General features: G+C 52.4%; 3 protein-coding genes across 10 annotated transcripts in view; 1 reads left to right on the top strand and 2 right to left on the bottom strand.

The window, feature by feature from the left end:
- Positions 1–626: 626 nt before the first annotated feature.
- Positions 627–23,381, bottom strand: KLHDC3 (kelch domain containing 3). 7 transcript variants are annotated; one of them, XM_074817464.1, is made up of 12 exons: positions 18,255–19,053; positions 17,681–17,771; positions 15,888–16,994; positions 13,231–13,407; positions 10,812–10,927; positions 9,956–10,027; positions 9,518–9,731; positions 9,155–9,241; positions 7,837–7,945; positions 1,976–2,049; positions 1,491–1,569; positions 627–1,271 (listed from the first exon to the last, which is right to left on the bottom strand). In XM_074817464.1, the coding sequence occupies exons 3-12, from the start codon at positions 16,039–16,041 to the stop codon at positions 1,205–1,207; spliced, it is 1,149 nt and encodes a 382-aa protein (XP_074673565.1). In that variant the 5' UTR covers positions 16,042–16,994; positions 17,681–17,771; positions 18,255–19,053; the 3' UTR covers positions 627–1,204. The 7 variants fall into 7 exon arrangements, with proteins under 7 accessions (XP_074673565.1, XP_074673568.1, XP_074673570.1 ...); XM_074817467.1 differs by having other exon boundaries at positions 15,888–16,123; XM_074817469.1 differs by lacking the exons at positions 17,681–17,771; positions 18,255–19,053 and adding an exon at positions 23,140–23,379 and having other exon boundaries at positions 627–1,294; positions 15,888–16,123.
- Positions 23,382–23,483: 102 nt separating this feature from the next.
- MEA1 (male-enhanced antigen 1) lies at positions 23,484–24,804 on the top strand. The gene is made up of 3 exons (XM_074817473.1): positions 23,484–23,807; positions 23,916–24,033; positions 24,113–24,804. Exons 1-3 carry the CDS (start codon positions 23,547–23,549, stop codon positions 24,274–24,276), a joined length of 543 nt encoding a protein of 180 aa, XP_074673574.1. The 5' UTR covers positions 23,484–23,546; the 3' UTR covers positions 24,277–24,804.
- Positions 24,683–27,788, bottom strand: part of PPP2R5D (protein phosphatase 2 regulatory subunit B'delta) — a 30,974-nt gene continuing 27,868 nt past the window's right edge. For both annotated transcript variants that reach the window (XM_074817461.1, XM_074817462.1), the window contains exon 16: positions 24,683–27,666. In XM_074817461.1, the coding sequence (XP_074673562.1) occupies positions 27,529–27,666 (138 nt within the window). In that variant the 3' untranslated portion in view covers positions 24,683–27,528. The remainder of the gene's footprint in view (positions 27,667–27,788) is intronic.

The raw sequence follows: 27,788 nt of genomic DNA, 5'->3' as shown, positions 1-27,788 counted from the left end.
CAGGCTGAGGAGCCCAGGCACCTCCGCAACCTCGTGCTGCTGGATGAGCATCACTTGACCCTGATTACATGCCAGCCCTCAGGGCAGCGGAGATAGCCCAAGCCCTCTGCCACCCGTTCCCAGCACGCAGCCACCACCATCTCTTGGCTGCCTCGTGACTTTACATCCCAGGGAAACACCCTGAGCGCTTCCCTAGCTTTCCCTGCGTTAGCTCTGCTACAGTTGCCACTGGAGTCCCTCTTCACATTAGACACCTCACCTCCATGGGAAGGGGCTCAGGCACAACCCTCTGTGCCACCCGGGAAGGCTGCCCCAGGCATCCCTCCACCTCCCTCCCTGGAGCAAGGAGCTGTGGGGCACCCACCTTCTGGAGACAGTGCAGCCTGGGAGACATGCACCATCTTCTTCTCTGCCCTCTCACAGGGCAGCACAGCTCCGGGCAGGAGGCATGCATGTCAGGGCAGTGCTGCTGTGGGGGGCCCAGCTCCCCTTCTCCCACCCCAGCCAGGTGTGGGGCCGCCCACTGGAGGCCAGCAGCTGCAGGGGGAAGCACCTGGTTCAGTCTCGCCCCTCCCACACCTTCTCTCCCCCGAGTTCAATTGCTAGGACACACAGAGCAGCAGAAACCATGTCTGCCTCAGCATTTATAAAACTCCCCCCCTAGTTGCTGTTTTACAATGGGAGTCGGGCAGAGTGTCCAGCCGGGCCCAGGCCCCCACATCAGGCTCAGCTTGGGGCTGGGGCCTGCGCTCCAGTGCTAGGAAGCTAGTCAGCGCTGGAGGGTGCAGGCATGGAGGTCCCTCAAGGCAGCGCAGGAACAAGTTCATAGCCCAAGGCCAACCCCAGGGCCACGGCTGGTGGTAGGAGTTGATTCAGGCCCTCGCCAAGTGGCCAGGGACCAGGCCAGCACAGCTGCAGCTCCACAGGCAAGAGGAAGGAAGGCAGGAGACACTAGAGCCATCAACAAGGAGGGGGGTTCACAGTTGTGCTGCTGGGGCGAGCTGATTTCTTCCCTGGAAGCCTGCTCTGCCTGCACACTCAGGCTGTCCAAAACATGACAAAGGCAGAGGGAGGCCTGGCTAGGGCAAGACAAACTGAGCTCACATGTTCCTTGCTTGAAAGGGCGAAAAACTCATGCAGGCAGTGGAGCAAGAGGTCAGTGTGTGGAGGGGTGAGAGCAAGGTGGTGGAGGGATGAGCTGGCGTCAGCCTTGGGAAGAGACGATGGGGCGGCTGATGGTGCTGTTTGTTGTCATGGCCGAGAGCTCCCATCTGTAACACACCGATGGGGAACACTGAGAAAAAGCACAGACACAGTGCACAGGGCTGGAGCAGCTCCGCTGCACGTCAGCCTCAGCTGTGGTCTCCAACCCCGCCTGCCCCGAAGCTGCACAGTGCCAAGGAGGGACCCAGGCAGCCCTCAGCCAGGGCTGGAGCACCCCAAGGACAGGGAGCACCCATGAGGTGACCTCCCAGCAAGGCACGCAGTACCTGATGTCATGGGGAAGGCAGGACTGGTCCAGGCTGTACTGAATCACTGCTAGCTTACACAGCGTCTTTAGACTGGGGCCTGCGGAAAGAGGGCAGTTAGCCAGAGCGGTCCTCGTCGGGACACTATGGGGGGGGTCCAGGCATCGTGCAGTCAGTGCCACAGGAAACAGGGCAGAGCATCCCAGGCCATCTCTCTGAGGGACAAGGCAAGGGTGCACACCAGTGACAGGCTGGAGCGGTTTTCTGTGCTCCCACAAGAAATCTGTGCGAAGGAGTGCATGAAGAGCCATGAGCCCAGCTCAGGTCTGCAAGCATCTCTGGCTGGTCTGTCTTAAGCCACGTACACCAGCCAGAGATGCTGGTGCCTGGCTCCAAGAGGCAGGCACCTGGAGCCAGGTAAGACACGTACAGTGCTCCACAGCAGGGCCTGCTCACAGGGCACTCTAGGGTGAGAGGTGCAAGCTGGGCAGGGAATGCTCACGTACTGAAGTCAAGGATGTAGAGATCTGAGTGATCCATCAGGTCGAATTCATCACCCATTCCCTCCTCCGGAGATGGGCTGCAGAAGCCAAACAAAGTGTGTCAGTCAGTGTCAGAACACTTGTACACCAGTTATGTCCCTTGGGTTCCCCAAGGGCTGAGCAAGTCCAGGACTGTTCCTGGCCTGCTTGCCCCATGCAGGGGCCCTCTGATCCCTTCCTGTCCCTCTGCTTGCCCCAGCAGCTCCCAAAGCCATCACTCTCCCAGCTCCTCACAGAGTAGGCAGAGCTGCACAGAGCCAGAGGGAAGAAAGACACACCATCTCCTCTGCAAGCCACAGCAGGGAATGGGGGAGCTGCTGCCTCCTCACGAACGACCACAATGACTCTTGCTGTGAGCCTCCCCCTCACCTCACGTGCCTCTGTTACTTTGCTGCACCTCCAAACACAGGTCCCAGTCTGCAGGGAACATCCCTTTTCCCTTCTTGTACCTTGACCAGCCTCTGGCTGGTTTCACACTCCTCCTTCCCTAGGTACCTCCCAAACTGCTCTCCAACAACTCAGCAACCCTGGGGCCTCCCCCAGAACTGTGGCACCCACCCTCAGGGCGTGAGGAGGGTGCTGGCAAACAGCTGCCTCCAGACCTTAGGCTTGTTTCAGGGCTTTATTGGCTCAGCAATTTCAGTGAATCTGACCCTCTAAAGAGCTCCACTCAGAGGAGCAAAGCTGAGCCCTGGGACGAGGCTTAGAATGACTCTGAGCAGGCTGGAGAAGGTATGTTACAGCAGCTCCCGAAGGCAGGCAGGCATGCTCACACAAGCATCTGTCTCACTCTTTGTGTGATAGACAGGCCCCAAGGGCTGCTCCACAGCAGGCATGTATCCCTGCTGTATCATGGAAGGCTGCGCTAGTAACACATTAGGAAACACACACTGTCCAAACTGCCTGGGCAGGCAGGGGTCAGCCCATCCCTACATGGCCCCAAGCACCACGTGCAGCATCATGACAGCCCACACCATGGCTTTTTACAGACCTCAGGCCAGCTTCACCTCATGGCCAAGGGGAGACACGCAATGGGAAGTACAAGGATTTGGGAGAACATGACACAGGACAGGCATCTGATCTAAGACACCAAACAACGGCATAGTGCAAAGTCCAAAAAGCTGTGCTGGTGTCCCTAGTGAGGTAGGTGAGATAACCTGGAGAGCCAGGAGGACTTTTTGCAAGGCTCTCTAGTTGCACTGCAGGGCCACCAATCATGGGAGCCATGACCTATCTCCAGAGATGGTGGCACACTCAGCAAGTAGCTAGTAGCCATCGAAATTTTCTGCAACCTGGAGAAGCAACAAAAGGAGCCATATGCTGCAGGCAACACTGCTGTGCTCTCCCTGCCCACTGCTGCACGAAACATCTGCAGACTGCCATACACCACATGTTACTCGTGAGTCATGCCGTGGAAACCTGTGAGCTAGATTCTCTTGTCCGTAAGCTCTCAGGAGTGCTGATGATGTTGGGGACAGGGGCAGCATGCACTGTGCCACACTGCCCCATCACTGCAGTTGGCTGGAGTGGGATAAGCCAAGCTGCTTTCTCTGAGGACAATATGGGAGGTGCTTTGCAGAAGTTCGGCTTTTTCTACAGAGGAGCAAAGGCAGCAGCAGAGAATAAGCACCTGAAGCAGTTGTTGAGGACTTCACCTGGCTTAGTGGCAGGTCTTTCCTTCTTTGGCTGCAACCACTGTATGTATCTGCTGCATTAGCACCAACTCTCTGGCAAAAGCTTACAGGTTAGCAGCCTGCAGCCAGGAAAACATCCTATTTTATTAGCTTGCGTTCCTCTGACTAGGCCAGCAGCTAGACTACTTTTGCATTCTGCTGCATGAGCTGAAGTTGTGTGTCAAGCACAACAGCACAAGGTTTGAAACAGATTCTGCCCAGCCACATGCTGTTCATTGTTCCAGTTCTCACATGGCTAAGATCTACTGCAATTATTTTGGCATGGCCATTGAGATGTTGTAAGAGAAATGCAGAGAAAACAGTTAGCGGAGCAAGCATTTCTCAGTCTGACTCAGGAACCACTGTGGGCTCCAGCCACAGCTCCTTGGTTGTGCCAAAATGGGGACAGCATTTCAGAAAACTGTAACTGAGCATGGTCAGGCACTGATCAGCGCAGCCGTCATTTTACACCAATCCCAATTTGCTGATACTCCCATCTGACATTGGTCCTGGAATGCTAGTGAGGAGCTGTGACTTCAGGCATTTCTAGGGAACAGACGGCCTCACCTATGGTTTCCTGCCTCTGTGTTCTTGATGGAACAGCCAAAGCACCTGAGAGACTGTGTAAGGGACTGTGTCGGCTGTTTTGTCTCGGCATTGCTGTTGTGCCATTACCATCTCCTGAGACATGGGGTGGTGTAAAACTGTCAGACTGTGTCAACTGCCTGTTTTGACACTGCACCACTGCCTAAACTGGGCCTCAACGTTCCATTGCTGTGAAGAAGTACACCCTGAAATATTCCCGAAAAAACAGTGTCTGCCCAAAGAGGGAGCAACTACATCTTTCATAACATCTACCAAGCTGCGCTTGCGTGCAGGGCCGGGGGAAGAAGTCGGGACGAGGAGGATGGGTGGAGACTAAAGGCATCGCTGGCCGACCCCCTGCTCCCCGGTACGGCCACCGTGGGCACCTGGGCATGCGTGCATGGAGGAACACGGGGCAGCGAGTATGATAATGAGCTCCGTGGAAATGGGCGGACTGATTGTGGGGACTGGGATGATAAGAGGACTGTGTACTCTTCTCTCGGGGGATCCCCCATCACCTGCTGGGATTCCCCCATCACCTGCACTGAGACCGAACCAACAGGACGCCGCTGGATTTGTGGTGGTGGTAACTGAACTTGCTGCATCTCTTCCGTTTGCTTGCTTAGCTGTTCTGACCTTTCCTGCTTCCCTCTGTCCTATCGCTATTACCTCTTTTTACAGGAATAAAGTTTGAAAGGTTGTACAGCATTTGACCTCCTTTGTGTCTTAATCTCACTCTTGGGACCATACTGAAACGTCCCCTGGCATTGGATCGGGACAGACTGGTCACTACATCCCCTGGCACAGACAGACCAGCCTATGCTGGAACAGCAGTGCCAGAGGAAAGCACCCCTATGGCTGATGGTTGTTTGGAGAATCTGAAAGAAAGGAAAGGTATTTTAAGTCCTGTCTCAGTTTGTGACAAGGCAATTTAGCATGTCCTCACTGTTTGGTTGGGACATCATGTGGTGACTTCTCACCCCAGTGTCACTTGCTTCCCCACTTAGCTTCACATCTCACAGGACATGAGACAGTACCTCCCCCGCCAGGTTCCCACAGCCCCAGCACAAACCGCGGGGCATACCTCACTGCTGGCAGAGAAGACCTGATGCTGAGGGGTCCCATCTGCCCAGATATAGGCAAGAGGCCCTTTAATTCCACCCCTGTGTACTTACCACACCACAATCTAATCTCACATCCACGTCACAGGAAACCCTAGACCATCCCTTATCTTTCAAAGGAAAGCTAGCAGGCATCATGTCTGTGGTTTTAATCACCAAACTGCAAGCAGCTAGGGAAAGCCTCAGACAGCAGAAAGCTGTCTCAGAAAGCACCCCTTTCCCAGCCAGAGCCCAGCCAAACTGCTCGCTCCAGCTGCACAGCAACTTGGCATGCTGGCGAATGCTCTTGGGCCCTGCACCAAGCACCCCATGAGACCCCCTAGTCCCTCACCAGACCAGACATTTCTAAGCCTTGTCAGGGAAAACACAGCCTCAAGCCAGATGTGGATCAGCATCTGTTCAGCTAAACTGTTTTATAGCATTCCCTCTCCCCCTTGTTCCACAGGGATGGTCTCTGCATGCTGAAGTGCTGGTGGGTTTGGGAAGAAACCAGACCAGGGCCACAACTGTGACACAGCCAACAGGAACACTGACCTTAGTGCTACGTGACTTCCTGGTCACTTAAATGGGACACAAGTGACAGGATTATTGCTGGCCACAGTGAGAGACCACAGCTGGGGCAAAAGGACCAGGCTCTGGGCAGGACTAAAAAAGAAACTAAGCATTTGGATGCCGCAGGAGCAGGCACCCTGCAGAAGTGCCTCTTGAACAGTCTACAGTGTACTTGAATCCTGTAAGGGAAGGCAGGACACAAATGGGTTTTGCCTGCCCGTCCCCCTTGCTGCTGACTAGCAAGCTGAGCCTGCCGGCTCATCCTCCAAGGAGCCCTGACAGATCTCCCGCGCTGTGTGCTTCCCCTCCCCCTTCCCCGCAGGGGAGCACAGGTCAGGAGGCAGACCACAGGGAATTCTCCATTACAACGACTTCCTGGAAAACTTCTTATCTCGACAGGCAGCTCCAGAATACACCTGATAACCCTTACAGGAAGCAGCACAGTCCCCACCCCCATCTCCCCCTTCCACAGCCTGCAAGACCCTTCCTCCAGTCCAAGCAGGCTGCATTCCTGGCTGCCAGCAGTTCTTCTTCTACCCCAAACTAGTACTGATGAACTGACCTGCACTGGGGTTGAGCCTGGACTAAGGAACAAATTGAATACTGAAGTCATTTGGTGGAGAAGACAAGGCGCTGCTGCATTGCCTGGCAGACGTGGACCAGACTCCAAAAAGCTGGTGTCAAATTTGTTATGGTTTGCTAGCATTTCCTAGGAGTGCCTAGGTTTAACATCAGAGTTCAGTTGCTGCTGTAACACAAATCCACACCGTAACATCTGAGAGCGTCCAAAATTGCCATCAAGCCCTACCAAGCCTTCTACCATACACAGCAGCACCCAATATCTGTTAAGGAGACTGGATAAACTCAGCACTTCTGCATACCTCACCTGCACTAAGCACTCCCTCACACCCACACAGACATTCTACAACTAAGTACACTCCCCCAGCACTCCTGGGGCCCGAAGGCCCTTCATTCCACCACACACTGGTCAGCCACCAGCAGAATCTGCCCTGCCTTGTCCTTTGCCCCCAACTGTCTTCAGAAGTATCCCCAAAAAGCCACCGCCAGGATCCCAGAGAAAGCCCCATAGCTTTCCAAACCATGTGGAGGGCTGAAAGCATTTCAGATGTCTCTCCAAGGTAGATGCTGGCAAACAGGCCTGTGCTCCAGAGCTGCAATTTGTCATTCCAGACAGCATAGAGTGTGTCCTGGTGATGGGCCACTTCCTTTCTTTTAGCAGCTGTTAAGGCTCTTGGCCACATCCAGCTGCCCTGCACCCTGACAGTATAACTTCCAGTGTTTGACAGCTAAATCCTAAACACCAGGTCCCTTTTCTGAATGGAAAAACACTGGCACAGAAGGGAATGTTGCCTTGTCATGTGTATGGGCTCCTCAAACAGCTCCCAGCTGAGCTGACATCCCACTGCAGCTTGTCAGACACCACACTTGCCAATGAAAGAAAGAAACTCTGGTGGGAGACGCAAGGCAGCATGTAGGGGAGGATAAGCCAGTCTAAGGGCTGCTACAGCACAGCACACTAGGATACTTGTTCTTCTGATGGCAGGGTCTTCTCCCCACTTCCCACCATCTCTTTCACAGAAAGTTTGACCACTGCACAACCCCTCCTGAACAGCATGGTACATGCTTCTGCCTCTACTTGTACAATGTGGCTTGTCACCAGGTGCTTTACAAGCTTACATGATATCTTCAGTTTCCCCCTTGGCCTTTTTCCAGAGGAGCTCTGATCTACATGATTTCTTACACTTGTAAGGTAGATGGACAGTTGCCATGTGCCTCTGAAGTGCATCAGACTACAGCATGGGGCAGAGAACAGAGGGACACTGTGCTGAAGGGAATGTCAAACCCCCTCACAGAGCCACCCCACACAACTTACCTGGTGCCTCCAAAGAGAATTATTTTGTCCCCCACTCTGCAGCAGCACTGCCGGCGTCGAGGACATGGGCCCTTCCCCTTGGGCTCAATCTTCCTCCAAGAAAGAGATACTAAGGGGCAAAAAAGAGCACGTCAGCTTGTCACAAGAGCCTGGCCAAGACCCGGGTATAAGCAGGTTGTGGATTTAAACAGATCACAGCAAAACCGGAGGCCCACTGCCCCACAGACACCAACCAGTCAACATCCACTCTCCCTGTTGACCTGTTCTCGCTAGTGACAAAAAGATGCACTTCTACGAGGTTGTTACCAAAGCATCGCTTAGATGCCAGGCACAGTCCTGGAGCTCTGCCTACTAGACGGGAGCTGCAGGTCGAGGCCTTTCACTTGCAAAGCCTGAGCCCCAGGACCACAGCAGCAGGTCGGACATCACAGGGAGCTGTACAGCGCAGAGCTCCAGGAGCAGGCAGGCAGGCTCCTTTCTCCAGCACTCTGCTGCCGTCCATATCTGGAGGGAGACCCAGGAACTAGCTCCATCTCCTGGCAGCCACTGTGAATGCAGAGCACCCCGCAGGGTGGAGGCTGCTGGGACAGCTTGGTTGTAGGAGGGGATCGTGGGGAACTGAACCAAGGGGAGAAATCAGCAGCCTTTGTCCTTGCTGCTCTCTGTGGCAAGAATGCTAGGGAGGGATTAATCACTAACGCACAGCACTGAAACCTTCAGGAGCTCTCACACTACCTCATAGATCAGCTTGGGGGAGCAGCAAGTTGCCTGCTCTCAGGTAACTTTACTATGCAAAGCCATTAGCAAACAAAATCAGTCCAATGGACTGTGAAAAGGGCCTGAGGACCCCCAAACGGCTTACAATTGACTGATATTCGGGATACACGCTGAAAAGCCACCCCTTCTGCTACACAGTTTGATTTGGTACCAAAAGAGTGTGGTATGGTGATCCTACAGCTCAACTTGAGCTGTTTCCCCAGCTACAGCCTCTCGCTCTCCTAACCCCATTGCTTCCCCATATCTTCTTTTCTGCTAACACTTCTGCATATTTAAGAACAAGACAAAGTTTTGCCAATCACCCTTTGATTAGCTGTGCCTTTCAGGAATACTTCCTTTTCCACTTTCTAACTGAGATTTGGAGACAGTCTGAAGAGGAACAGGGGTCCCAAGCACGGTAGCAAGTTCCTGTCAGTGTTGTCAGAAGAGCCATTTCCCCCCAAAAGCAGGCTTCTAGCCCTTGGAGAGTACACTCATCTGAGCACTCACACACTTGAGGGCCTTGAGCGCTATCACTGCAACAAGTTAAAAGCATAAATACCTGGATTGAATTTCCAGAGGTCATGGAAGTGTCTGTTCAGGCGTGCGTTGTAGCCACCAAATACATAGAGCTCCCCATTGTAGCTGACTGTGGGGAGTAAGCATAGATATCAGCGTGCCACTCAAGGGAGAGCCCAGCAGGTCCCAGCCGAGCAAAGCGGCACTGGTTATCCACCTTTGTTTACACCACCTTCACGTGCAGGGCTACGCACAAGGCTTTTTGGTGGGCAGCAGCTTTCCACAGAAGCCAGGTTCTGCACACCCCTTGCTAACCCACATCTCCACCCAGCGGACCAGACACCCCTTCTGAGGCAGGCAGGAATTCCCTTCTACTGTTCTCCTCTCTCAGCACACCCACACTCACATGCTGAATGGCTCCGCCGGCCTTCAGGGAGCACTGGAGTTGGAGGGGAGTCCAGCCAGGAGTTTGTTTCTGTATCAAATACTTTAATGCGGTTACAGTAGATCTCATTGTTGGAGTGAAGTGGCCCAAAACGATCAGCTCTGCCACCAAATACGTACATCTTTGTTCCAATTATGGTAGCTGAATGGAAGTCCCTCCAGCGAGCTGGCGTACCCTGCAGGGACAGAGGAAAACAGAACAAGAGAAAAAATGCAGATTACCCAGGGAGAAGACTCATCTTGATGGAGAAGTTGGGGTGGCTGCTTTCTTGTGGAGAACCTCCCCTCCCGCAGATCCCAGCCAAACCAGACAGAAACAAACACAAGTGTGGGCAGCTACCCCAGAGCATAGCAGATACAGGACTTCCTCCGCAAACCAGAGTGAAACGCAGGCACTGACCTTGGCAGAGATTAAGGTCCACATCATGTTTGTGGTGTCCAATTTATGGATATCGTTTGAAAAGCAGTCAGCCTGGAAGACAGCAGGGCAGCCTGGTCACAAAGAGACTGAGAAGTCTGGTCGCATCTGGCCCCAGGAAAGATGCTATCCTACAGACCTGGAGCATCCTTTTGGAGTCAGTACTTCCTAAGAGACATGGTGCTTGTTCCAAAACATCAGGGTAGGCAGCACACTTATCACTTAACAAGAGAGAGGCAAAGCTCACTTTTCCTTAAAGGTGTCCTGTCTCTCTCCTGCAGCTTTCCATTTACTTGGTGCTCAGCTCCTCCCCCCGAGGCTGTCCTGCACACAATATGTACACTCACAGCAGAACCCTGCCTCCACTCCATGCAGTGACAGAAGAAAGGGGCACTAACAGGACACTCAAACTGGCTTTGCTGAGGCCACCTGATGAGAGGTAGAGGTTAAGATTACTTCTCGGAAGCTCAACATTCAGAAGCAAATACACTTGGGGTTCTGAGGATCCCACAAAACTCACCTGCAGCTACCTGCCTGGAAGAGCCTGCATTCACACGAACAGCACAGACTCCTGCTCCTCCAGGCAGGGGAGCAGCAAGACAGCTACAGGCTTGTTCAGTCTTGGTTAAAAACAAGCCACATTTGAAATGCTGCTGCTGCTATCAAGATCATGGACAATGAGCATAACCTGCTGATAATGCCATAACTTTGCTGAGTTACAAAATGAAAGCAACTATGGATACAAATATGCCCCTGTATCCTGCCTCTACCAATGTCCTGGGTAGAAACACCCTCTTTCTCAAGGGGTCTCGAAATAACAGTTACAGAGACTACTCACCAGCTGTTCGTAGCCTCCGAAGATAAACATGCTTTTTGCCAGGACACAAGCTGAGTGCCCATCTCTCGCTCCTGGGACCATTCCAGACACCCTTGGTGTGAACCACTTGTGCGTGTCTGAAACAAAATAGGAGGCAACGCTAAGAAAATATAGTAGATGTTGGGGTGGGATAGCTCTTTACTACTGTTCTTCATTTCGAAGACAGAAATCCTTCTCTCACACACAGCACCTGCTTCTCCAGAGAGGCTGCAAGCTTCTTCAGGCAAGGCTACTTGCCTGAGCCTCCACAGAGGGGCACAGTGACAGAGGTCTCAGATCCAGGGCACAGCCCAACCTGAGAAACAGCTCACGTTTTAAGTGTGAGTAGTACAGCTCTGCTTGAGCAATGTTATTTTAATTGAATCTCTCACAAAGCCTGCTTGTGAGTCACTTATCAACTTCGCATTTACAGTTTCAATTACAATGAAACAATGATGCTGAGCGGATCAACTGACCTGAGGGCGTGGAGATGCTGACTGCGACTGAGCAAAACCAGCTCTCAAATCCAGGCAGAAGTCACTTAACCACAAGCTCGCCATGTCAACAGAGCTACTGTGAACATCCCCACCTCTGCAGTGCAGCTCTCCCTATCTTATCTGCTACTCTTGTTACATTCTCATCTCCTCTTCAAGGGGAGCCCTTCTCACTCTCCACCCTTCATGATTCCCTTCACACTGCTCCCTGTGAGCCTGCACCAGCCAGATTTAGCCCCTTAGCCCACATGCTCCAGGGGTTGGCTTGATTTAGGGGAGGACTTTAAATCCAGCAAGAGCTGTTCTCCATGCCAGGGCAACATGAAGCCAAGCCAGCGACTCACTGCCAAGCAGAAACAGGCACCTGTCCCAAAAGCCCAGAGAGGCACAGATAAGCCTCAAGGCAGCAGGAGACATTCCTCCCACCCTCCCAAACTCCTCTGAGCTGCCAAAAGCAGTGCTTATTTCAGGAAGCAGTAACATTGGAAGCAAAGCAACATTCTTCACAAGGATAACTTCTCTGAACTTGGCCCACGGCCACAACTATCCACCTAGGCTCCAGCTGGAACCACACAAAGGGTCTTGCAAGGTCAACAGAATCCCTGGGCAGCCTCTAGTAAGAAAGCTGCAGTGGCTGTCGAGTTCCTTTCCTTTATGGGGCTGCTTCCAAGCCCAGTCACGCAATAGCAGCAAGAGCTCACCCAAGCGCAACACATCAAATTAGAGATGGAAAAGACCTCAACTTGTGTCTGCTCAGCACCCCAGAGGACAAAAGTGCACTCAGCCAGGACTTTATCCAGCTTGATGTGACTCCTACAGTGGAACTTACACCACAGGCACGGGACTGTGACTGCCAGCCTCACTTTCCAGGATTGGCAGGGGACAGGCACAGTGTGTACAGACAGCTGCAGGGGGTTCAGACCAGGACTGAAGTCTGGCCTTTCTGTTAATTTTCACTTAATGCTAAAGTGCTGGATTTGGCAGGGAGAGCAGGGAGCTCCTACTACGAGGCCTCTGCGTAGGCAGGGGTTTACTGGTGGCTTCCTAGCTGCATGTGTCGGAGGAAGGGGGAAACCCTGTGCCTAGAGAGCAGCTCCAAGCTATGAAACGTTCCTGGTGAAGAAGGGAACCCATGACCAAGCACCAGAGCAAGTAGTTTCCTTGCAAGTCCAGCAAGCCAGTTACTGCTCAGTATTTAGATGGCCTCCAGAATCCAGATGTACTCTGACACTCATCTCCACCCAGTTCCTGATTGTGTCTGTTCTCCCTGCTAACCTTGTGTTACTAATAGGAATTCCTTATGATTACAGGTTCTCCTTCTCCTCCAGCAGCACTATGGAGAAGCCAATCGAAAGGCTCAAGGAGTTTATCTTTTGGGTTCATCTAACTTGATTCATGACTTCCCTTATTTTGCTATCCTGTCTCTGACTACTTCTGTGTTTTATTCCTCGCTCTCCTTCATGCTTTCAGAAAGAAAGACCACTCTGGAGAGGAACCACAATCCTTGAGACCTCTAGCCCCTTCTCGCTGCAACCTTCAGCCACAGTTAAGGAATAATAATACATCACACAGAGAGAATGCCTCAGCTGTAGTTACTATCAGAGAGAGCACACAAAGCTGACAGAAAAATTAAAATCAGTTTGACTATTAGGCAAGCTCAGTAATCTCTGTTCAAAGGCTTTTACAGAGAGTCAAGGGTTCAGACACACTGGCCACCCTGCTTCCCTTCTAAACCTGCTGAAACAGCCAGCAACACCAATTCCCCAGACTGCACCATTTCCTCCAGACTGTCACTTTGCAGAGAGACTGAGGGTCAGGAAAACAAGTTGGGGAGCACTGCGGTGGGACAGAGAAAAGGTCTCACCAAGAGCAGTTGTGACAAGGAAGAGTGAAAAGCTGAAACTTACTGACATCAAAGGCATAGAGCACATTGCAGGCTCCCTCAGTGTCGTTGCGACCACCCCATATGTAGACGGTGTCATCTATGAGCACTGCTGAGTGCCCATATCTCATGTAGGGCACCTCTCTCACATGGTCTTGGCTGTTTGTCCACACTGGAGGCAGCTTGATCCAGCGCAGAGACACTGAAAGCACAAGTTTGAGCCCATGTCAAATGCTAAACAACCCGTTACACGTGCTCACAGGTCACAACCCATCCTGCACAACACTTCCCCCCCTGCTATGACAAGGTACAGAAACAGTCTAGTAACAAGACAAAGCTGTGTCTGACCCTGAGTAGTAGCTAGTTAAGGAATATGGAAGCAGTTTTCCACAGGTGCCTGTCACAATTGAGATTAGAGGAATCCCTGGAGAACCAGAGGACTCTGGACAGAAATAGGCTCCTGTTATGGTTTAAGCCCAGAGGGCAACTCTGCTCACCACACAGGAGCTCAAAGTTCCCCGGCTCCAAGTCAGACCCTCCTCTGGCCAAGGTCAAGCCACACACACAGACCCAACACAGCTCCATTCTGCATCAACTACACTGAAGAGGTTTCTACTCTGGCTCATCCTAGACTGTGAGTGAAGGTATAGCACACACAAAAAAAAAAAAAAAAAAAGAAAAAGGGAAAGGAAAGGAAAAAGTACAGAGGTGATAATGAAAGCAGACACTACTTTGGGCTAGTGACATTTTGGAAGAGACTCAAAGCTACAAGAATGGGCAGCATGGCAATAATTCACTGCAGCAACATGCAAGGGAACAACACCTGAAGGCATCATTTGGACTTGCAGTAGTGCAGCTTAAGTAAAGAAACACAGCACCTTTGTAGGAACGGGGTTTGTTTGCTTTTGTTTTGTTTTTTAAGCTTTAGATGAGACAGCTGTCTGTCTCCTTTACGTCCAATCCATATCCGAGTTCTCCCTGCTAACCTTGTGTTACTAATAGGAGTTCCTTGTGATTACAGGGTCTCCTTCTCAGCAGCCTGTATGCCATGTTCAGCAGTAGCCAGAGCAGCCAACAGGTTTAATGACAGTGCAAGAGTCACGGCACATGTTACATGGCCATTACACAACAGCACCCAGACACCCTCCCTCTACCACACATACAGCCTCCAGTTTTGTTTTCAACACGGATATAACACAAAACATAGCAGAAAACACTCTGCAGTTCCCCTGAAGTACTAACATAGGGAAAGAGTCAGGCATTCTAAAAGGTGAGCATCTATCCCGGAGGCAGATAGGGCACTGAGGAAGCACAGCCAATGCTAAAGTCAAGCTAGATGGGATGTTTCCTACATAAAACACAGTCTTCCTCTTTGGAAGATTGGAAGAGATTATTCAAAATCTGGTATCTCGGCTTCAGCACTGGAACCTGGCAATGCTAACTGAGCAAGGACTTGGGAAGCCAGTGTCACCTCCCACATGGTCGCTGCAGCATCATGACACTTTAATATTTGGGAGTGGTAAGAAGGGAAGACAATTCAAGAGCATTCCTTTGGGCATGGTAATTATGCTTCCACCATAGGAGTAGTGCTCTACTGGCACATTTTACAAGCTACAACATTTAACTCTCTTGAGCGTGAGAGCCCAGTCTCTCTGGACAGAGATTAATGTCTTTGTTCCCAGGATCCTGAGCTACGCTCCCCTCTACACTGTGAGCAGGTCACCTTGGCAGCCCTGTGTAACCAATGCCTTTACCCACTACTGCACAAGTCAGTCTCCTCCACAGTCAGATTTAGAGGAGTGAATTCACTGCATGTTACAGACAAACTAGTTTGATCTACATGCCATGTGCGTGTTAGGAGAGCATTCAGCATGCTGTCCAATCTGCAAAACTGGTCATTGGTTCTATGCTCGTCTCTGTTCAGCTGGACCCCGCCAAGCATCTGTGCAATTTTTCAACCACCTGCCTAATTACAGGGAAATACTTCATGGACCAGCTCAGAAACCTCTTCAATTCAAAGAGCACTGAATCAAGAAGTATAGCCTCTCCCAGCACAGTCATGGCTCCAGCTCAGCTTCCTGACAGATACTGGCTACCCTACACAAATAGCTCCAGCTCCAGATGCTTTTCTAAGCCACATTGTGAATCTATGTGATTGCTGCTGCCAAAATGGGAAGACCTCTATCCTAGACACGTGGCCCTACTGACTTCATCATGCTGGCAGCGGTTGTCAGCTGTCCCCACAGGGAAAGAGCTCAGGAGTCTAAACCTGGAGACTTAAGTGAGTGCACTGGCTCCCATCCCACCCTACCCCTTCCATGCTAGGGGCAGCTGAGCATGGGCACCCTGCAAACTGGATGGGGGGCCTGAGCCAGCTAAACATCGCTTCTTTGCACCTAGTTGAGCCAGTGTTCACAGAGAACAAGGACAAAACAAGCCATTGGCTATGTGGTTACTTCTAGTGAGCCCTTATCCTAGCAGTCTGCTGAACTACAGCCCCTCTGTGCCCTCCCCTTGAAGCTGAAAATACAGGGCTGCACAAGAGAAGAGGCTCCCATCTACACCAATAACTTTTGGAAATTAGAGTCAGACAGAGTGTAATATGTTAAGCAGTAGTGGGAAAGAGAACTAATAGCCAAGCCCAGCAAGCCACTCCTTCGTGCACCACAAGGACATATTTACCTGCATTAAAAACATGGACGTCAATCTGCCGCAGAGTCTCATAGTCTTCTCCAGAACAATATCCACCAAAGGAATAGACCTTGTGCCCGACGGCCACAGCCGCGTGGTTCACCCTTCGCGGCCCACCTTCCAAGTGCACTGCCCACCGTAGCATTCCTCCCCGCAAGCCAGACAGTCTTCAGGGCCCCCAGTGCCACAGCCGCATGCTTCCTGGGCCACCACGATGTCACCTGGCTCTGTAACAGAGACAGAATGCTAAAATGACACAATTCATCTCGCAGGTCTTCCTATCTTCCTTGAATGCCAACTACAAAGGTCACATTGCTGTGTCCTCGCTCATCTGCCTCTCAGCTGGGAAGGGTTTTACTCTCCCCTTGGGAAGGAGACACAAGGCAGGTACTGTAACATGAGCAAAGCTCAGAAGAGCAAGCAGAGATGCCCTCGCGTACAAAAAAACCTCACAGTGGCTGTACAGGCAGCCCAAGCCAGGCACCTTTGGTGAAGGCCGCAGAGTGCTGCGTGCCCAGCCGTGTCTCAGTCATGTACACGCCAGAACAATTTGTCCACGTGAATGAAAACGCATAGCGAGAGCCAATTGTGAAGGTGAAAAGGATAGAGCCAGAGGGAAGAGAGCGTGCTCTTTGGATCAGTCATGAGAAACAGCAGAGGAAAATACTTTAAAAAAAACACCCAGCAAAAACCGCAAAGTACCACCCCCATATAAAGCAACCGACCTCCCAGTGCAGGGGTGGACTACAACACTAGCATTTGGACTCATTGATTTGAGCACTAGGGTCCAGCTTAATTAAACATGAGAGAACAGAAACCCCCTAGTCTGGGGAGAAAGCTATTTGCTAATGATCAGAACAAGGCCTCTTTCTCCTACAGCAAATTCAGACATAATTATGAATATTTTGTAACGTCATATCTCAGTTAAGAAACTGATATGCTTCACGCTTCAAACAGATGGCTAGATCAGCTCTTGGAGAAGTCATCACAGCTGATTTTTGCAGAGATTCTCTTTTGGATCTAAGGATCTGGAGCACAGTCCTGCCCTGGTGCTTCTGAAAAAGCAGGTCAGTTCAATTCTTTAACAGTTTTCCCCTGCTGAAAAACAGCCATTAGAAGAGACATTAGTGTTTCAGACAGCCTAAAGAAAATTCTTTTTTATTGCTTGGTTCTAGCTTCTTGGAAGACACAGTCAGTGCGCTCCCACCCCACACCAAGTTTTAGCATTTGCAGAATGCAAAGAAATTTGTGGATGCCTTAGAACGAGGACTAAAATTCCTACACATTTTCTCTGTTCCTTTTCTTTTTGGAAAGTAGTGATTTTTCACAAGGAGAACTTTCCTCCTGTTTAAAGCTTCTGAAGTAGCTGGAGAGCAGCAAGAAGTGGCAGCGCCATGCTGCTCCACTCCAATTGGCCTCCCCTGGCCCTTGAGCCAAGTGGAACCACTGCTCACAACTTGGCACCTGTACGGCCCATCAGCAGCCTGATCACAGCCCACCTGGCCCACCTGCACACTCCCATTTTATCCCCACCTGGGGCAAGAATCAGAGATGCCACCCAACAGGGAGCTCCTGGCATGGAGCAGGCTTCCAGCTCCAGTCATGCATACTACATACAGCATTCAGAAAACAGTTGCCTCATTGCAGAACTCCTAAATCTCAGCAAAATTTGAGTAATTTCTTCTTAAAGTTACTTCTTTTTGAGTTGTTCCCAAAACAGAGACTGGCAGCCACAGCAACAGGACACGTGCAAAGGCCGAACAGAGAGCATCCTGCAGTCTTACTTGTAACAGATGAGCGCAGACCAGGAAGTCCCTCCTGTGAAGCCACTTCTTCCTGCAGCAACCACTGTAACCTAAATTGCAGTCAGCAACCCTGAAAGTCACATTAAGCTTTTCTTCAGCAGAGCTGCTCCAGAAGGGCCCAGGAACAGCCCCCCCCTGCTACAGGACACATCTGGGACCACCCCAAATTCAGATCTAGCAAGTTTAGGGTTTTTTTTTAAATTACTATTAAATTACTATTAAATTACTATTACTATTTTTTTTTTTTTAAGCCAGGCAGCAGCTCTTGTGTAAGTCCTCCGCAAAGCTACAGAAAAGATGAGTTTCCATGGAGACCACCAAAGTCACCTTTCAGGCTATTTTGAAGGCTTCACATATCTAAATGTGTTTCCTGCCTCAGTCATGAGTTATCACTGAAAAATATAACCAATATTTTCCTCAAAATCACTTCTTGGTTAAGTGATTCTGTAAGAGACTCCTCATGGAGCTTAACTGGACTTTATCACCAATGTCAATATTTTCAACACTCTTCAGACTGAGCCTGATCCTGAAAGATTAAGAGGATGAATCTTACTTCCAAGTTCTCCACTTGTTCCTCCTGCGGTGGAGGATCACAGCAGCCTGGCGTGGCAGGCAGATGTGGTACCGAGTCGCTTGCCTCTTTTGCTAAAAAGGCTGGGAAAATTCTTCTTCACCCTCAGGAGTTCAGTCGAGCTGTGTGCTGAGGAACACGCTGCTGCCAGAGCAGGACGCTGGTCCTTTGACTCTAACAGGAGCTGGCTACCCTGCCTGAACAGTTTCATAATTAAGATTAGTCACAGGAACAAAGGAAATGTAGACAGCACATCCCAAGAAGTTTATCTGGTCAACTGAGAGCCAGCAGCTCAAGGCCCAGCTGGTTACACTGTAGGAAACGCTATTGATGTTGCAATGTCGTTCCCTACAATTACAATTACTGGGAAAGGTTTTTCCAGAGATCAGTCCTTCCCAGGAGGCAGGCCCGGGGAAGTGGTGGAAACGATGGGGTTGAAGTTGGTTGCACTTCGCCTTGGCTTGGGATGGGGATACCCCTTCAGAGCAAACACAAGGCTTCGCCAGCACAGCCTCTTGCTGCCGCTTGTCAGACCCGGGCACGCAGAAACACTCATTAACTTTATGAAAAGAAACAACCAGAAGCGTGAAGCAATCCTTACAGGTTCCTATATTAAAAGGCAAAGGAAAACACAGGATTTAACAAGCTGCCAGAGCTTTTCCAAATCTGAGTGCTCTTCTCTACACTGTAATAAAATCATCCAGACAGACTCCATCTTTGTCTTCTGTCCCTGGCCACAACCCTACCCTGAAACTGTCACAAAATCTTCCCGCCTTCACCAAGCACTTGTTCTCCCCTTTTTGGCCACGCACAGGTCCACCCCCTTCTCCTCCCTGCACAGCCCCGTCTCCCAAGGACCCCCCACTCCTCCTCATGCTGTGTCCAGCTCCAGCCTCCCTCCTCTCCTGCCTTTTTATGAAACTGTTCCTTTAGAGCAGTCTTCTGTCTCAAAATCAGTTTTCCTCCTGCAGTTCCCCTCTCTGCAAATATGAGTTAAACATATTTTTTGAGGAAAAAGTTATTTCCTGTCCTACAACTATGCACAGTTATGTTCCATCTCAGGTTTTGATTTCCAATGATAATTTATATGATATAAATGAGGACATAAACACACCACTTTCCAAACTCATTCCTATGAGGACTTCTTACTTAATAGGAGGCATTAATACACTTGACATTAAGCAGTGTGTCTTAGACTTCTTTAAAGATTACACAGGGCACAGCCGGGGGAAGAAGGGAACAGCAAAACTGGTATGAAACAATTTACTAACAATTTTCCCCATTTGTATAATATTAAGCTATGCAAAATACATTCTGTGATTTCTCATTTAGGACACCAGCAACAGGGATGTAGGCTATAAAACACAGAAATATTGGTAAGACAGAGGCAAAATGCACGAGGGAAGTGGGAGGGCACTGGCTGCAGGAGGCAGTGCATGTCCCAGCTCAAGGAAAAACAGGTGCTTTTTCACTCTGCACCTCAAACCGAAGGGACAGTTAGCAACACTAACATTCATCACAGATCAGAGGAAGGGCTTTCACACCACAAGAAAACTAAGCTTGAATTGTTTAAGTCACAGAAGCTACTGCTACTGCCAAAAGCCAGCTGGGTAAGAGGTGGGTTGCCTTCTACATGGATTCGTGTAGACTCTGAGCTAAGCGTATGTCCCTTTTCTGGATCCTGCTGAGCCACTCCTCTCCTCCTCAGAGCTGCACCTCTTTTAGAGCAGCCTCCACAGTTCATCTGCGCCCTCTGCAGAAGCTGATTGAAGGTCTGAGGAATCTTCTTTGACGAATTCAGCATGTCCAGCTGGAATCGTTCCCCAACGCCCCTAGGAACTATGACTCTATACTTATAGGGAGATCAAAAAGTTCCATCAAAACAAGCACAAGTTTCTTATACAGAGAGAAGAGATTTTCTAGATGAAACAAAACCAAAGAAACTGCATTCCCACATGCTCTGTTAGCCTGGCATACGCTTGCTTACCTTAGATCAGGAAGCTCTGGCTGCCTCTCTTCCCCAGTCTCAGCTGGGAGAAGCGACACACTGAACACCCTGACCATGCGCACACACTTGGGGTCTCCTTCACAGAAAGGCACATGCGCTTCTGTTCAAGCCACTGTTTGCTTTCACTGATGCACGTGTCAGCTCCCCACTTCACCTCTCCAAAAAACTAAAGATCTTTTAATTTCATTTTGCATTCACACAGGCAGCAATCATGCAATCTTCACAACTCGCCATTTCCCTGGTCTGGCATAATCTATCCAGAGTTAGTCAAGCACAGAGAATGCTGAGAAATTTGGGTTGAAACCCTGTTAGATCCTGTCATTAATTGCAGAAATAAGAATGTTTCTAAAAATCAGGTTACGCTTCACCTGCTGTTGAAGCTCACGATGCTGGAAATTAAGTGAGCACAACAATGAGTTGTTCCTGTGCCACTAAGCACAGGGAGACTAAAATTAAAAAGCGCTCAGAATAACCTGCTGTGGTCGCACAGAAATGCCTGAAGCTCTCCTCTGACTGCGCACAGCACCACAAGCCCAGGTACACACCTCCAGAGTAAGTGGTGCAACAGGAGCTGTGGGGTGACCTCAGACTGGCTCTGTCGCTGCAGTCAGGCGTGACACCTGGCCACAGGTGGAAGCTCACAAGTCTGTTAGCAGAGAAACAGCTACGGACATCCTTCAACACCTCCCTCGTTCTTTGTCAGCACTGACATCCAGCAAAGGCAGCCTACCAATTCACCTGAGGCATTTCACTGCTAAGCATGAGAATAACCAGATTTTAAGTCAGGTCTGCAATCTTTGAATACAGCACCTATAGACAACACTCACAAACCTCGGTCTGTGCTGTTGTCTGAAGATGCACATAATGCCTGAAACAACCTTCATCTTACCCAGCTTACACCTAACAAGAGTCTACCAGCACAGCATACAGCCATCTGAGATCACCAGAAAAATCACTCAATAATTTCTTACTAGCACACCCTCCAAAACTGTTGCGGTGACTTGAGCAAAGCAGCATAGATGACAAAAAAAAAAAAAAAAAAAAAAGAAAAAAAAAAGAGTAATCATGGTTTTTAGTCACATTTTTCAGCCGTTTGTTCTATTTGCTTTAGACTTTCAACCCCTGCAATTAACTATGAAAACATTTCATTTGAGATAGAAAGCTACTGACCATCTCCAAGTATAGCAGCCAGACAATAATCTTAGAACAAAAATATATATCCTCAGACTCACTTCTTTGTGCAAAGAGAGTTCACTGGGCTGCCTCATTCCTCTGTGCACGCAGAAAGAAACCCAGACCCATTTCTGAAAGCTGCTCAGAGTAGCCTTGCTGCAGTCAATCCCCACAGCAAGGGGGAGAAACCCAGCAGAAAGTATCCCAGATTTTCTCTGTCACCCCCAGAATTACAGCACCCCCCCCTAAGCAGAGCAGCCTACTGTCCCTGCAAAGTCACTCCAGAGAGCAAATCCTACCGTATGGCTGCCTCAGTCCCGTCTCTCAAAAGATGCCAGCCACAAGGTTTAGTAACACTTAAAATAGTCCAGCCGGCTCACAGCAGCCCATATAGATAGTTCTATTTCAAGCACATCCAACTTACTGTTAGAGATAGCATGAGAACAACCCACTTTCTTCACTCATGCTTGACATTTATTTGATGCTTTGACTATTTATGTTAAGGCAGTGTGAAATTGCAAGCATAGACATTCAAGCTGTGAGCTTGGACACTCGCAGTGCAATTCCAGCACCAGTAAACTAGACAGTGCTAGAACAGCCCCTGAGCTTGTTAACCGAGACTGATCTGGAAGCTCGTGTTAGTCACCGGAACCACAGATCACACTGCCTAGGCAGAAATATTATTCCAGTGTACCTCCCTGCAGACAGAGCACCGCCTCCTTACTTTTGCCCAGATATTTTGCCCACCACTGACTTACTTTTACTCAGACATTATTTTGCCCACCACTGACTTACTTTTGCCCAAAGCCCAGCTAAGAGTCTGCATGTACTGAGCTGACTTCTCCCCTTCCTCACCTTGCCTCCCACACCCCACTGCCGCTTCTCCACAGAGCGCACCTAGGACTGGGAGATATTCCTTGATCCCCTCACCCCCGCCAGGAATTTGTCTTGGCCTCTGCCTACCATCAAGCTGTTCCATTCACGCCAAGGGCAGCCCTTGGGAGGGAGCAGGCTCGGGAAAGCCGAGGTGACAGCTAGCGTGGCGTTTCTTGCTTTCGGCAAAGCCGCGCCATTTTCTTCCTCCACACCTGCTGTCACACCGACATCGGGACCCTCCGAGCACAGCTCCCAGCTGGGCTCAGCGGGCGGCCAGGCTCGGCCAGGGCTGGCTCGGTGCGCTCGCCGGGGTCAGCCCTTGCTCTGTCTTGGCGCACGGGGCCAGGAAGGGCCCGGCGCAGAAGCCCAAGCCCGCCAGCCGGGCCAAGTGTGGGTGGAAGCCTCAAGGGGCTGAAATCGCCCGAAGCCGCGGGGATGGCGAGAGAAGGCCCGGCGGCGGTTACAGCAGGGCGAGGAGCAGCAGCGGGGCAGCCCCGCCCCGGCAGGGACTCGCCAGCCCCCGGGGGAGGAGGCTGTGGCCGCCCCCGACACTGGTTCCCTCAAGGCCGCCCCGCGCCTCCAACCGCTGCCCCGCGGCCGAGGGCAACCGGGGAGGGCGGCGGCCCCGCGCCCCCCGGGCCCGGCCCTCAGAGAAGGGCTCGGCGGTAGCTCCAGCCCCGCCGCCCGCCGCGGCCGGCCCCTGGCATCGGCACGGCTCCGCCAGCTCTCCGCGAGGGCGGCGTAGGCGCCCCGCTCCGCCCCGGCGGCCGGTCCCTCTCAGCCCGTTCCCTCTCAGCCCCAGCCCCGTACCTGGCCACGGGAAGGCGGTCCGGCAGCCCCCCTCGGGCGGCAGCGCCCGCCGCTCCCTGGGACCTGTAGTCCGGGGCCGCCCCGCCGCGCGCGGGACCGCGGACGCCCTCCCCCACCGGGGCGGTCCGGCCCCGCGGAGCCCCTCCGAGGGGCTCGGGCCCAGACACCCCTCGGGGGTGGCGCCTGCCGGGCCGGGCCGGGCCGTACCCGACCTCCTGCTCCCGCCGCGCCGGCCCCGCGGCCGGGCACGATATGGCGGCGCTTGGAGAGGCCGGGGGCGGCAGGTGAGGGCAGCGGCGGCGGTGCCAGCGGCCCCCCCCCGCCCGGAACTACAACACCCACAGCGCCCCGCGGCAGCGGCGTTTCCGTGCGGCGGCGGGGCCTCCCCGCGGCGCCGCGCCCGGCGGATGGCGGTGGTGCGGAGCATGGGGCCGGAGCGGGTCTGTCCTGAGGAGCCGGGGCCGCCGGAGGCCCCCGACGGCGCGGCGGGCTGGAGCGGTGACGAAGAAGAGGAAGAGGAGGAGGAGGAGGAGGAAGGCGGCGGCGGGGGGTACTTGTACCAGCCGCTGAGCCAGGAGCCGGAGCAGGGCCCCGGCGAGGCGGGCCCCGCCGCCGCCGCCCCGGCGGGCTGCACCGAGGCGGGCCCCGGCCTGCAGGAGCGGCTGCAGGTACCGCCCGGCGCCTCCCCCGGGGGTGGAGGAGACCCGGCGGCGGGGCGGCGCGGTCCCGCGGGCGGGGGGACGGGCCCGACCCCCGCTGCCCGCCTTTCTTTCCAGATGCTGAGGCTGCACCTGCCCGACCCGCCGGCAGACAGCGAGGAGGAGGAGGAGGAGGCGGCGGCGGCGGAGGGCGCCGCGGCGCAGAGCAGTCGCAGCTCCATCCCCATGGACGCAGGTAACGGCGTCTCCAAGGGGGCCCTCCCGGCTGCCCCGCACGGGGCTCGGCCACGGTCTCACCCCCTCTCTGTTCCCAGAGCACGTGGAGCTGGTGAAGAGGACGATGGCTAGCGTGAAGCTTCCCACCCTGGGCATCCCGGCCTGGGCCACCCAGATCTCGGAGGACCAGTGGAAGGACGTGGTGCAGCGCACGCTGCAGGCCCGGCAGAGCCTCAGCGGCCCCAGGCCCGAGTGGAAGTGAGGGCCAGGCCGCGGCACGGGGGGTGCTAACCCCGGCTCTCCCTCGACCGCACAAGGCGAGCCGGGCGCATGCTGCCTTGGAGCCGGGCGGTGACGGGACTTGCCAGCGTCGACCTTCCAGTTTCTCCCACTGACATTGTCCAGCTTCCCTTCCTGCTCCTCTTTCCTGGTTCTGGCTGGTGCGTAAGTTGCTGTGATATCCGTGTGTTGGCTTCCTCTGCCTCTGAGGATCCCAGCTGGTTTCCATACTGGAGGGAGGGGTCTTGGCCAGCTTTGCCCAGATTCCCTTGGGACAAACACTGGATTTGTCCCCATGCTGTCGGTGCTGGAGATGTCCCTCTCCATGCTAGGGCCCCTCCTCCCAGCACAGGGGCTGTGTGTTGGAATATCAGAGGTGGAGCCCAGTGTGTCTTTCCAAGAGATTGGTTTTATTTAGTTCTGTACATACAGGGACATCTGTACAAAATCCAACACTTTCATACTATGTAATGCTCTACTGAAAATAAAGTACACCATATGTACATATGAACTGTAAGCAGCTTAATACTTGTGTCCAGGGGGTGAATGCAGTAGTTAGTTTTGCTTGTTCCCTTGGGAGAAGGGAGCCAGGTGAAGTGGAAGAAGCAGCTCCAGTTCTGTCCATTTGGCTGATGTGGGGAAAGGCATAGGCAGAAATGAGCAGCACTAACGCTAGAAACCAAGTGTTGAGCGAGGGGCAGCTGTAGCGTGGCAGACGCAGGTCTGCGTATGAGCAGTACATGTGGCAGAGAGGGTGGACACACTCCCCCCTTTCTCACATGGTCCCCTTCTTAGATGTCCAGGACATTGGAATGAATAGGCAGCAAACTAATGGCAATGTGAAGGTACTAAGCCTAAGTTCCCTGACCCAGAACAAGACACACAAAGCTATGAGAACATCGAAGCTGTACAGCATGTAGTCATGATGCATTACAGCCCTGCCCCTGCTCACAGCGTGACCCCGGCAGCATTCCTCTGGCCATGCTCGGGGACTGCCAGCAGAGACAGACCATCTGCAGGATGGTGACAGCCTCTGTGCACCAGAAGTCTGTTCCTTCTGCAGGCAGAACAGCCCGCAGCAGGGAAAGGCAGCCAGCCCCTGCCTCGCAGCAAGCGGGCTCAAGTGAGGGCAGACGCATGCTGTAGCACTCCAAAAATGAGGTGTCAGCTTATAACGCAACGCTAAGTGGACAAGTTGGAAAGCCTGTACTGCAACAGGAAGAAACATCCTCCCCAGGCCGAGCCCTGCTGCGGGTGGTGCGCGGCAGTCCTCGTCTCCGCTGTGCCCTGAGACGCCTGCTGCTCCTGTGCACCATCCGGCATCACCCAGTGCATGTCTATATGCTGTGCCAGGCGTGAGGTAATTGATTGGCAGCTGACCATGAGCTCGGACTAATGTTCAAAATATGCAATAACCTCCCTGAGGTGTTTCGTAAGTCTCCTGATGAACTGGCCCATTGCATGAAGCAGAGGGGAGGTGGGGTCCTGTGTGACTGTAGGTGATCTTGCACATAACTCATGCTTGCCAGCTGCTCCTAAGAGATGGTGGCATGCCTAATGAGGGCTGAACTGAAAGACAGCTGAACAGGGCAGGGGGTACAGGATACACACAGAAAAAACAGCTTAGTTTGGGTTGGAGGAAAGATGTGCTGCACACCAGCAGTAAGATTAGAGGGGATGAACCTCTGATCTGGGAATGGTTTACTGGTGAGGACAAGCAGATACACCAGGACCTTCTGCAACATCCCACGATGCTGCAAAGCAGCGTCAGAGTAGCACCGACCCCATAAGCTCCCTGCACTATTGCAAACCCACTTAAGCTTATGTGTCAAGAAAGCAAGCGCAGCAGGTGAAAAGCGAGGAAGACTCCCTTTTCTATCACAAGCCAGCCTCTCTGAGGTGGCACCTTGGCCTGGCACTGAATCTGCACCACAAAAGACAGGGGAGAGAGCTGGACCATAGTAGCACCCAAGTGCTGTGCAATCCCCCACGCTATCAGCAAGTGCGATCTAAATGCTAAATTAGCAAAAGTCCCTGATGCACCATATGATAACTAACAAGGGCCTCAGGCCACAGCAGGTGCCAAAGTAACAGGGCGATGCGAACTTTGCTCAGAGCACCCACAGAAGCAATTCAGCAGTAGCACCTAGCCATTGATCATAAAGAGGAGACAACTGAATACTCGGAAACTCAGCCTGGCCCCGTAACATGTATCCATTGCTTCCACTAGTTTGCAGAAATTACTTTAGCAGCACAAGCTTCCTAGAAACCCTGGCCACTGCAGAGCTAAGGATGGGATACAGTGACAAAGGGAGAGCTGCAGGAGTATTTTAATTGAGCAAGTAGAGGAAGAAAGCAGAAGTCAGTGGCTGACACCTGCTACAAAGCCGGAAGTTAATTCTGGGCCCACGATTAATCCCAGACACCAGGATGGAGACGAGTCAGCACGGACCAACACAAACAGCTGAAGGAATTCACTTTCCCACATGAGAGCTTCTAAGGATGCTCTAAAGGGAGGGCTGCAATAGTATGTAGTGCTTGCACCCAGCTTTACTGGGGGTGGTGAAGCACTGAACCCCCACTCCACTGACAGGGGAACAGAACAAGGGACTTGAAGCAAAAGAAAGGTGGAAGCGAACATCTCCTCTGCTGTACGTGAGACCCTCCAGCTACAGAGCTGCATCCCAAGGCAGGGCGGAGAGGCAGAAGAGCCCCCACAAACTCTGCCGCACACTCCTGCCCCGAGCTCAGCCTGACCTCTGATCACTGCAGGGCTTGGCTGCTCAAGCAGCACAGGGGCAGGCATGGTGGAGATGGGCACTTGGGGCTTGTAGCAGCATGCTGAGCCACGCGCTGCAGTCTCTGGCCGACACAGAGCCTGTGTTGCAGGGCAGCAAGGCTCTGCCTCCCAGGCAACGCAAGAACCAGGCGGCAGCTGTAAATGAAGCGACTCCTGCCTGGGCTGATACAATCACAGGTCAGGCAGGCTCCCTTCACGCACGCACACCCAAGGTGGAAAAGCAGGAGGAAGGAGGAAAAGGAGGAGGACACGACAGTGGTGAGATACAAGTTATAACGTAAAACCAGATCTACCCTGGAGGGATGTGGATGGAGTGGAGGACAGGCACAGCTCACCATGTTCATTCCTTATTTATACATGAGAACCAAGTGCATTTCCATGACCCCTGGGGGAAAGGGATGGGGCAGAGCTTCCCGGGCCAGCTCCTGAGCCCAGTCAGAGAGCCTCCTGGCTTGAGGTGAGAAACTCTTCTGCTCTCTTGTGGGCCTCCAGGGCTTTTATAGTGTAGACATCCTGAGGAAGCTCAGATTTCCGGCGCAGCAAAACTTTCTCTTTCTTAATGTCTTTCAGCATCTACAGACAAACCAAAGGAGTCAGGGATCAGTAGCAAACCCCTCCATCCCTCGAGCCTCCCCATTCTCTGACTCCAACTGCTCTAGGATATGCTGCATGACACTGCAGCATGCTGCGGAACA

This window comes from Strix aluco, chromosome 3 (genome assembly GCF_031877795.1).
Source record: "Strix aluco isolate bStrAlu1 chromosome 3, bStrAlu1.hap1, whole genome shotgun sequence".
Lineage (NCBI taxonomy): Eukaryota > Metazoa > Chordata > Aves > Strigiformes > Strigidae > Strix > Strix aluco.
The sequence above is the reverse complement of the archived record's forward strand: the minus strand, read 5'-3'. Positions and strand labels throughout refer to the sequence as shown.